At 42.3% G+C, this 11,931-nt stretch overlaps 1 protein-coding gene across 11 annotated transcripts in view; it reads right to left on the reverse strand.

Annotated features, from left to right (window-relative positions):
- Positions 1 to 11,931, reverse strand: part of LOC131251605 (probable inactive poly [ADP-ribose] polymerase SRO1) — a 107,856-nt gene that overhangs the window by 93,336 nt on the left and 2,589 nt on the right. Inside the window, exons 2-7 of one of the 11 annotated variants that reach the window (XR_009173994.1) lie at positions 11,309 to 11,550; positions 10,861 to 10,964; positions 8,894 to 9,037; positions 8,714 to 8,809; positions 7,172 to 7,277; positions 5,625 to 5,660 (exon numbers count right to left, since the gene is read on the reverse strand). Coding sequence is in view for 9 of the 11 variants with exons in the window: in XM_058252429.1 (XP_058108412.1) it covers positions 7,209 to 7,277; positions 8,714 to 8,809; positions 8,894 to 9,037; positions 10,861 to 10,964; positions 11,309 to 11,550 (655 nt within the window). In the remaining 2 variants the exon portion in view is untranslated. Of the gene's footprint in view, positions 1 to 5,508; positions 5,661 to 7,171; positions 7,278 to 8,713; positions 8,810 to 8,893; positions 9,038 to 10,860; positions 10,965 to 11,107; positions 11,219 to 11,308; positions 11,551 to 11,931 lie in introns of those variants that run through there. The other 10 variants (XM_058252433.1, XM_058252430.1, XM_058252432.1 and 7 more) reach the window with 10 other exon arrangements.

Genomic DNA, 11,931 nt, shown 5'->3' on the forward strand with positions numbered 1-11,931 from the left:
TTTGAATTTGAACTGGGTGAAGCCTACTCCCATTCAGTTCAGGTCGGGTCGCCTTGTGCCCAACTGTCCCTTGATTCAAAATCATGCCATTTGAGGGCGAGAACAAACAGTCAGGATTGTTCTATTGGTACAATTACCGATATGGACATCCATCCTTGGGCCCACAATCGCTCTTATAATGATGGACTATCGGGCATGTGGACAAAAACTAATATTTTCTTCTGAAAATGCACCGGATGCCATCATGGAACGTGGACTAATTCTATTATTTATCAACGGTTTATGATGGTGGTGGGCCCACTAATACTAATAAGATTATTATAGTCTAAATGAGATGCTATGTTTTGAAAGAAATGGATGGGTAGAATTAAATTCTCTCAGCTGTCCATTTTACTTCGTAAACAGTCAGCTCAGAGAAATGGGTGTGACACGTGTAGGGCTGCAACTTGGGTTCGGATCATCCATATCACCAGTTTGAACTGTCCATTAGGTTCAGTCTACATTTTGTCCACTATACTAGAAAAATGAAATCAACATGATAGTCCTAAGCATTAGATCTATCTTCTGAGAACAATCTTGTCCATCCAATTTTTCATGCCACTGACTTAACATGTTGGGATCACTAATGGACGATCTAGATGGGTGATGTTGGATCCATGGAGTGGGTGATCCAGACCGTTGATATGATTGGACCCCCCCACCAAAAATAACCGTGTACACGTGGAAGCATCGTGCACATCCTCGACAAAATGATCATGCAAGCTTGGACTTACTTAGAAGAGGTAAAAGTCAAATACGAATATGGAATTAATTCGTATTACACGTGTGAATTGGCACATATAAGCAAATGTTACTGTCCAATTTGCGGGCCCCACTGGTAAAGGGCCCTAATCCAAAAAATTACACTTATAAAGTAATCCCAGCTATCCAATTTAATGGACACTCACCCATTTAGTACAGATGGTTGTGTTTTTATTTTCCTTTTATTTATTTATTTAAATTATCAAAATTAGAGCTGGCATTGAGCCGAGTCAGACCGAGTTAGGGCTGACCCGATTTGATCCGGTTTTAAAATAGGCCTAACCCAAACTCGACTTGACTCAGTACCAAGTCTAGCATGCCTCAACGGATTCGAATTTGGGTCTGGCTCGGACTAATCCGAACTGAGTCTGACCCAATCAAAAGTACCGAGTTGATTCGAGTTGGCACCTATTCGAATAGAGAGAGAGAGAGAGAGAGAGAGAGAGAGAGAGAGAGAAGGGTGGTGATGGTGGTGGGTAGTTGCCGAGCTTGGAAGAGGAGGGAGGGAGGGAGGGAGTGAAGAGGAGATAAAGAGAGGAGGGTGGTGATGGTGGTGGGTGGTTGCCGGGCTTGGAAGAGAAGGATGAGGGAGGGAGGGAGAGAGAGGGTTTGGGATCGGGTTAGGGTTGAGTGCGGCATACAGGTTAGATATACTTAAAAAATATAATTTTTTATTATGCATACTCAAATCCGATTCGAGTCGGTTTCGGATTGACTCAAGTCTGATTGGATCGAGTCGGGTCGAGTTACTGGGTAACTCGAACTTGACTCGGTTTGAATTCGGATTGGGTGAAGCCTACTCCCATTCGGTTCGGTTCGGGTCAGACGAGTTGCATCATGCCCAAAATCATGCCATTTGAGGGTGAGAACGAACAGTCAGGATTGTCCTGTTGGTACAATTATGGGTATTGACATCCATCCTTGGGCTTACAATCGCTCTTATAATGACAGACTATCGGGCATGTGGACTAAAAACTAATATTTTCTTTTGAAAATGCAACGGATGCCATCATGGAATGTAGACTAATTCTATTATTTATCAACGGCTTATGATGGTGGTGGGCCCACTAATACTAATAAGATTATTATGGTCTAAATGAGACGCTATGTTTTGAAAGAAATGGAAGGGTAGAATTAAATTCTCTCAGCCGTCCATTTTGCTTCGTAAACAGTAAGCTCGAAGAAATGGGTGTGACACGTGTAGGGCTGCAACCTGGGTTCGGATCATCCATATCACCAGTTTGAACCGTCCATTAGGTTCAGTGTACATTTTGTCCACTACACTAGAAAACTCATATCAATATGATAGTCCTAAGCATCGGATCTATCTTCTGAGAACAATCTTGTCCGTCCAATTTTTCATGCCACTGACTTAACATGTTTGGATCACTAATGGACGATCCAGATGGGTGATGTTGAGGCAAATGAGTACAAATGCAACCAGGTGCATGGAAGTACTGTCAAACAGAAGGCAGACCCTAAATAATAAATACATTCAAGCCAGTTATTTAATACTCTGGCTTTATATAAGACGATACACAGGCGGCGTCCAGAAATGTATACATGTGGCATGCGTTAACTCAAATACACCATTTAAATTGTGGAACCCACTCCATCCAATGCACTATCCCAAAATCAGATTGGTTGATCAAACAAATTCCTTGATTCTAGGACACTTGTCGGCTGACCTGGACGGTCAGATGTTTTCAATTTCAACCATCCAATAATATCCACCGATTTGATCTAAAGTGGGGTCCATTGGGTTGGCCCATTTTGCATTATTTCTTTGCCACGTGTACAATTTCTCAATGCTGCATATCATCCATCAGCATACGCTAGCACATTTGCCAGCGTTGCAGAAACGGGCCAATCCATGCCATCCATCAGCTGGATCAGATCATCTAGATGCTCTTCCCCAAAACGAATCTTATCAACTCAATAGGTGGGCCCTCATATTACAAACTGGGTAGTGCAACGGCTAGATTATTGGGCCAGGGAATCTACATATTGATACTCATCTGATGAATGGATAGGATCTGATATCCATGTGCTGTGCTGGCACACGTCTGGCATGTGCATGAACCTCAGATCCATGCTCTGCACGGGATGAGAGTTGCTATGCCGCCTGCCTTTGGAGCCCTCTCCATGAGCACACGTGTGCAAGATCCAAAGCTTCCCGACACGTGGGACGTGCCGTTTCTAGCTTCTGTCACAAAATTCAGGCCGTCGTTCAGGTGGGCCATGTACAAAACAAGTAGATGGTTTACCTGATGGAAAGCTCAGGTATTTTTGCACGCGTGTGACATATTGGCACGTGTGGTTCTTTGGATGGACCATGTGCACGGTATACTCGGGTCTTCATTTCTGACTAGTGAGCCCATGAGTCTGTAATCCAGACCATCCGTCTGGTGACTATTGTATTGGATGGACCATAACTCTAAAAATCTCCTCGACTGGACAATCCCATCCTTTAATTTATAGGGCCACTGACATTTGATAAGAGAAATACAAGTAACGTCCATATTCAACTGGAAAAAGTCCCAAGATCGGGGACTAAGATTTTGAAATTGAGAGATTTTTGGGCCATGGTCCATGGACAGATCAGACCAACCTTCTGATCATCAACCCCATGCAGTGGGCCCAAAAAAACATAGGCCCATCAAGTTGATGGTGAGTCCAATGGGCCATCTGGTCCGCCTAGCCCATTCGCATTGCCTATCAAACAAAGCACACCTGTCACATACCTGGGCATCCTGTCGGGTTAGACCAAGTTAGGACTGACCTGGCTTGACCCGGTTTTGAAATAGACCTAACCCAAACTCAATATGACTCAATACTGAGTTGTTGGAAAAATATATTGAAAAACTGAAAAATAAATTTATTTAAATTTTAACACCAGACCGAATCATGTATAAATATGTTGCCCTTGAAGCATGGCTCATCCTTTCTCAATTGCTAATGGGTTATAGGTGAATTGCTTCCAAAACACGGCGAGCATTCTTTCTTTGATCCTGCATGCAACAATCACAAGGGAATCTACCTAGGAACTCAGTAAACATAGTTGATTGTCTAGTAGATTTGATAAGTGGTTGAAGCCAGTGACTCAAACAGCATTTAAGCTACTTAGCAATTTCTTAGATGGAAAAATGTTTGGAGAAATTAGATTGGATTCTGATGGTAACCATTGGACTTGAATGATTCTAAACTAAGATGGTCCAGTTTATATAGCATATGAGGAGTGGACCGTTGATAGGTGGTCATCGATAGCTCAAAACGTTTGTAAAAATATTTCTAACCGTTGGCTTTAATTTTCGAGCGTTACATATCGTTGGATCAACAATATGACCGTTGGATCATCAAGGCTCGTCCATTTTCGGACCATTTTGACTATTAAGGTTATTAGCCATTTTTAAAATGGTCGACAGTTTTACATCCATTGATCCAACCGTTTCTAATAGCCTATAAAACCTATGCCCATCTTACACTTCTCGCACCACGATTGCATCATCACATGATGGTTCGTGTAAAGTCACAAGAAAGTGCACATGCGAAGTGCACCATCTAATGCTACTACAGCTACATTGCCCATGCCATGCCCAAGCCCGTGCATGCATTCCAGAGCTATGTACTTGAACATGCAAATAGAGCATCTCATCCTCTATTTCTTTAGGTAAGAATACTACCCACTTAACTACTTAGACAACTTTTCTCCCACTCTTTCCGATGTAGGACTAAAGAAAACACAATTTTCTTTTAAAAATTTCAAAACCGTTTTAGAGAAAAATGAAAATTTTAAATATTTTATTTAATTTTTAAATAAAAAATTTCAACAGGAGTCCAACATGTTTGACCCAATCCAAGTCAGGTCTAACCTATACTAACTTGGATTGAGTCCAATCTAGTAACAAGTACTAAGTTGGGTTGGGTGTGGTGGGTATCCATATGCTGAAATTATAGAACAAACCTAGGTGCACCTGCCAAAATTGCAACCTCTATGTCAGCCACACGGCATCTGAAATTTGAAATGTCAAATCTCGAGTTGAGTTAGTACCGAGTCAAGTTTTGAGTTGAGTCTACTGGGTGACTTGAACTCGACTCGGTTTGAGTTCAAATTGGATGAAGTCAACTCGGTTCAGATTGACTCAGTCGAGTTAAGTCTGATCGAGTTGAGTCATCCCGTCACCACCTCTAATCACAGCTCTAATCACATACTTACAGCTGTCAACAGGCTGGGCTAAGGTTTGTCCAAGGCTAGCCCACAAACTTATTCTTGAGCTCAACTCAGGTCAGTCCATGGCTAAAATGTCCCAAGCCCAGCCCATGATGATTATGCATAGCCCAAGCCCTGCCACTCAATTTTCTGCAACATCTGGGCTATTCATTAAGTGTGCCCCTCATGCATTGTAAATCCCAGAATACTCTTCAAATCCTAGGCAGATGGGATCTTTAAAAAACTCTACCCCAGCTCAGTTATTAAACACCTGTAAATGTTAGGCCCCGGCGTGGCCCTTGGGCCTAATATTCCACCCCATGCCCGACTCAAAGCGGGCCAGCCGCGGGCCAGCCCCGAAAGCCCGACACGCCAATGCATCACATTGACAGCCCTAGAACTAGTGTAGAACATGGCATGCCAAACACATCCACCACCATTCAGTAAATGACCCATGCAGAGAACAAGGCCCACATTAGAAAATGGCCCAGCAAGTATCATCAACACCATTCCAACATAATCGATAGTAAACGCAATAGAAAATCCACTAATACTTATAACATGTTTAAGCTTATTTAAAATATTTTATATTTAGAGTCGACAAATACCATAAATTATTATTATTTTGCCGGCAATGAAATTTCATACCCTGCAAGAGAAAATAAAACAAAATATCAATAAATTTACTCTTATTGAATAAGGGTACGTTTGGTTGCACAAATATCATTAAATTTTATGATATTTCATGATCAATCAGTCTAATTTAGTGCAAAATTTCGTGATATATATACTTTTTTCATGAATTTTTTTACAACCAAACACACCCAAACTGGAGTTCAATTTAAAATTGCAAAATTCAATTTGAATTATGAGCAAGCTGCAGTTGAAGTTGGGTATCGGGTCAATATCCCTGGCCCACTTTAGGTAGCGGATCTGAACCGTTCCCAACCCAACCTGATAGGACCCATTTAAGTAAATAGGTCTGGCTCGGGTTTGGCTGGGAGGGTCCCATCTGATTAGTTACAAGCATTGATCTCTACCATCCATTTATAGGTGTAACTAATTGGATGGTTCACCAATCTGATCTTTTCAACTGTAGTTTATCCATGGTGGGACATGACGAATGAATGGTTAAGATCATACCATATAGAAATCGTATGACATATTCTTCTTTTAGATGTTAAGCTGAGGTGCCTTGTACACACCACAGACATGTATGAGATTGGACGCGGTTTGGCTAGTGACGCTGCCATCAGCCAGGTGGTTAGTGGTCGGTGCTATGTGGACCCCACCGTAATGTATTTGTTTTATCCACGACGTCCATCCATTTTGAAAAAAAAAAATAGCTTTGAACCCAAAAATGAGTATAAATAAATCTCAAGTGGACCACATTTTGAAAAAAAAAAAAATTAGCTTTGAACCCAAAAATGAGTATAAATAAATCTCAAGTGGACCACACCATGGGAAAACAGTAGTGATTGAATATCCACCATTAAAAACTTCCTAGGGCCCACTGTAATGGTTATTTGAAATCTAACTTGTTGATTAGGTTATAAAGACTTGGATGAAGGGAAAAAATATATATCATCTTTATAGAAAAACTTTTGTGGCCCCCAAGAAGTTTTTAATGGTGGGAGTTCAATCAACACTGTGCGGTCCACTTGAGATTTGGATCAAACTCATTTTTGAGCTCATATCATAAAATGATCTGGAAGAATGGGTGGACGGCATGGATGAAACACATACATCATGGTGGGGCCCACAGAGCACTGTGAGTAGCCGATTAGTTTCCTATGAGATTGGTTCATCTACGGAACCCCACCACCCCAAAAATCACCCTGATCAGACAATCTTAACCACCCAATCAGAGGACTCTTACAAAGAGAATGTGGGGCTGCTTGATAAAATATCTTTCTCAAAGAGCATTTGATATCCCTACAAGTCATTTGAGACAGACGGTTACGATCATCTGATCAGTGGGACAGGAAACAGGAAGGACACAGTGAATGTACTACAGAAAAAACAGGACACCCATATCTTACCCATACCACAATGTGCTCCTGTTAGCCGTCGGCCCAAAAATAAGGCCGATCCAAACCTCAAGTGGGCCACACAAAAGTTCTTTTTTTCTGTTGGGAATGCAAAGGATAAAAGAAATACCTGGATAGTGGGCCCCACTTCAGCACATCTCGTATTTCTATTTCTCGCGGGCTTGGGGCCCATTACGCATGGGCATTTGCTGGGCTGCTATGGCCTGGAACGGTGGCTGAAATTACACACGCATACATGAGAAATCCAGTGGTTCAAGTCCCACTCTATGAAAATTCGAGTTTAAAGATAGCATCTACCGTCTATTTTACGTATGTGATTGGATGATAGTTGCTACTTACGCATTTTCATGCACCCCAATATCTTCCAATGTGGCACGCATGTGAGATCCAGGCCAATTGGCAGGTGGGCCATTGCATTTATGCCCCCTGAACCAAAAATCAGTCTGCCACATGTGTGTAATGAAAAGGTACGGTTCAAAATACTTACAAACCGTCCATGTGCAGTATATGTGTGTCCCACCTGATGAGATAAACGACTTGATTTTCTGGGCCAGGGCAGACTCACGGTGGGGCCTACACAATGAACGGCCTCGATATGCAAGCATGTCACATCACCCAAGTGCTAACCAAACAAGAGATGGACAAGAATCCTCTACAATACCTATTGTACTAGTTGGGTAAAACATGTGAGCTCGACGGGACCACACCAAGTTATGCGTGTGACATCCACACCGTCCATCAGGTGAATGTTCACATGCTAACCGTACAAGCAAGAGGATCATCCAGGCACAAAACTCAGGTGGGTCAGGCCATGGAGATATAATCTAACGGTGTGGCCTGGTTTAATTTTGGATCCGACCGACACAAACCAATGGTTGTCTTCTTCTCTCCATTGTTCCCTGTGATGGGGCCCACGCGAGCTATGGCTCTGGCTGATTTTTGGATCCAGGACCTAAGATCAAGGGAATCAGCTGATGGGTGGAGCAGATGTGGCACACAGAAGACGGTGGGCCCACAGAGCTTATGTGTAGTTCATGCTTCATATACAACAGGTATTGTCGAAAATTCTGGTCCACAAGTGATGATCTTCAGGATGCGATGCAACCTTTCCATTGTTCATGCATCATTGAGAAACAGCAAATCCAAACGTCATGTGGGGCTGTCAACCAGTCGGGTCCTACAGTACCCAGACCCGGACTGATTGGAATTCGGGTGCCCATCGGGCATTTTGGCCTTGGTTTGGAGTCGGATCCACATCAAATAAGGGCATTTACATGGCGGTCATCACACGTGTGCTGCTGAGGAAGTGCACAAGATCTTACCCGTTTATGGCTTAGCAAACCCCATTCCAATAATCAATATATAGTTAATATACCGCATCATTATTAGGATTGATCCAACCTTATCGAATTCTAAACGGGTCCAAGATGGTAGACCCGACATGGACCCGAGTCGAACCGGTTTACAAAACCACGTCCAAAATGGCTACCTGAACTCGACCTTATTTATAAAGGGTCCCAGAAATTGGACCCAGACCTGTTAAAATTGGGTCGGGTCCATTTGGTACCTGTTTACTTAGATAATACATGGTGTGGTCCACCACATGCATCTCCACCATGATAATTAAACATAGGTTGTTGAGGCATCTTACTTTGAGCTGAAGTCTCTTCAGTGTAGATAGCAAAAGATTATCTCCAACAAGCATTCTCATCTTCTGAATCATCTCCTTGCGAGTAATTCTCTTGCTCTGAAATGGACCCGATAGATACATGTGTGATCGAGACCGTTCAAATTCAAAGATTGGGCCATGCTATGAATCAAATCAATGTACCTTGTACAAGTTACAGTTGTAGAGCAGCATGTCTTTGACGAAAGGCGAAAGGCGATGTTCAATCGCGTGGAACAGCATCGTGAACGGCAACCAACCCGAGGTGGGCCATTTCGGTTCTGAGGCTGTGTTTTGGCCGTTGGTTTCCTGTGTATGAAATGCAAAACAGATGAAAATGAGAATGAATTCTTATACAATGCTCGATCAAGCAGTTGCTCTGCCCAACAAAATATACCTGTGGGGCCCACCTTCGGGTGATCCAGATAGTTAAGTGCAATGGACCAACCTGAATATCTTATGGGGCCCACCGGATCGTGGGTTTATGATACCAAAAGGTGGGCCCCATAAAGCAACCAAGCAGTATCCAACCATTTCTCGATTGAACAAATATAATGCCATTTCTTATAATCGATCACAACATAAGAATGATCACATGTTTTCAAATCGAACTGAGTTGGGCCCACTCCTGATGTGTATGCAGAATTCATGTATGCAGAATCGACAGACCGATAACAGAGAACTCAGGTGAGATGTACCACAGACTAATATACAAGCAGGCCTAAAATGCATGTATTCACGTGGTGTGGGCCACCCGAATTTTGGTGTCTCTGTCCTGGTGGGGCACACCTGATGACTAGGTTGATGTTATATACAGAACAAGTTGGACCCTACATCACGTCTGGAAATTTCAATTATGGGTGTCCTGCTCTGATGCAGGGAAGGATGTGATGAGGTCAATCACTGTATTCCTCATGGATAACTACCCTGAGTCCACGGAGCTCTCTGAATTTAGGAGGGATGGAACTAGAAATAATTTCTAATAAATTTGAAATAAATTGATTGGTGATAAAAAAAAAAAAAAAAAACAAAAACAAAATTAGTGAACTCAAACTTACGACGGAGTTTTAGACTCAAAACTTCAACTCAAAACTCCAAAAAATGTGACTTACTAGGAATAAAAAACCTACTAGTTTATAGACAGTCATGATTCCTACTCAACTTCATGGTTTTCGGCTAAAAATAGTGAGTGCCAAATTTGGCCTAATCATATTATTCTCTTAATTTTTCTATGCCATTTTTTATATTGGGCGCAATTCCTAAAACTCAAAGGATCAAAAGTTATGATCGAATTAAAACTTACTATTTATAGTAAAAATAAAAATAAAATGAACTTTTGACCATCGATATGATGGAATCTCATAAATTAGGCTATGCAACCGGGCGTAGTGGGTTGGTTGTCTAAAGTACCTTATCCTACCCAAAAATCATATATGATTCGTTGAAAAACTCATTCTGGTTTGTGAGATACGATTGTTTTAAGGTTTTGATAGTCCTAATCACTTCCACCTCCGATCGGGCCTTCTTTGGTCTGTCTTTGCCATGAAAGTGTCCACGACCTGCTCTATATCACCCTCCCCATTGATCTCTCTCATGTGGCCCACCTGAGTTATAGATCAATTTGGATTTCAGGACCTAGGCCCAACATATGGGGGGAAAACCTAATTGATGCGTTGGATAACACACACTCATCATGGTGGGTCCTGCAAAGCTCAAACTTATGGTAATTACCATAACTTGCAACCTATGTCATCAAAACCCTTAAATTCCTTTCTTCTTATTGATGTAATCAAGTTTTGCAAACTAGGATTCAATCAGGAAAACAAACACAAACCAAGGGCTGTCAATGGGCCGGGCTTGGGCCAAGCAAGGCCTGAGCACAGCCTAACCTAGCAACAGACCAGAACAAACAAGCTCAACCCAGCTAACGATGAAACCTCAGCTAGGCATGATTATTAAACAGGCTTTAAATTTTAAGCCAGGACTTAGTCCTTGGGGTTTAAGATTCCAGCTCAGGCCCAGACCAAAGCAGGCTAGACCTGAAAGCCCATGGGCTAACCTGGTCCATTAACTGTCCTACTCACACCCACACATGTACAAGTAATAAAAAACTAAGAGCTAGGCTGACTTACAGGATGTAGGGCTAGGATCACTTGCTGACCACTTCTCATCACAACATCGACAGTGCCCTGACCATCTCTTTTCCCAGCCAAATGCTCTGTGGAAAGAAAATAATCTAAGCAACCCAAAATCAAGGACAGGCTCCACAATATACGAAAGGTGAATTAGCCATTCAACAGCAGCATCTGCTCAATGGACCTTTGATTCGGTGGGCCACCACATGAATGGACCATATTCCAAAAATAATCAAAAGTGGACAACTCCACCCAACTGTTATGAATTTTGCCTATTGAATTTGGACCCCTGATCGCCTTGATTTTTTGACAAATGCTCACTGCACTCCATGTGGGGCCCCTCCAAATCAATGGTCTGATCGCCACACGCAATAGTGATAGTGTCATTCTCAAACAATGAATTGAATAAACTAACTTGTATTATATTAAAGGACGGCTGGATTACCTCGGACAGAAGGAGGCAGTGTGAAGCTGACGACATACTCAGGATGTATGTGTGTATTCATGTGGGTGGGCCACACGACATAATGCTTTGGGTCCTGAAGATCATCGACGCCACTATCAAAATTCTCAGAGCTGGGATGGTATTGATTGGTTCCATGTCGAACTTGTTCCATATTTCCCATAATTGCTCGGCAAAACACCATGTGTTGTATGCCATTGTTGTCTAACTCCGAGTAGCATGCACTGTGGACAGCCAATACAATCAGCATTTCATTTCAATAAATAAAGGAAGTTACCATCATGGATTTTGATCGAGTCCAAAAAGAATGGTTAGCGATTGCATTCGGCCCACCATCCTTTTGAAAACATCATCAAGCGTTCTGGATCATTCATCTGGTGGGGCCAACTAGATGCGAAATGGACCAAAAATCCCCTCCATGAAACAATTCTACCCAAATGATCAATGGACTTATTCACTAGCATTGACTGTGTGCTGTTTTTCTTTCCAAAGGAAATGATCACATGCATTCCAACATTTTGATCTGTGTGGGACCACCTGAGCTGTGTTTGTGGAATCCGAACCGTCCATCTAGTGTTCTTCCTCATGGGCACTATACATCCCGA

Source organism: Magnolia sinica, chromosome 7 (assembly GCF_029962835.1).
Source record: "Magnolia sinica isolate HGM2019 chromosome 7, MsV1, whole genome shotgun sequence".
Lineage (NCBI taxonomy): Eukaryota > Viridiplantae > Streptophyta > Magnoliopsida > Magnoliales > Magnoliaceae > Magnolia > Magnolia sinica.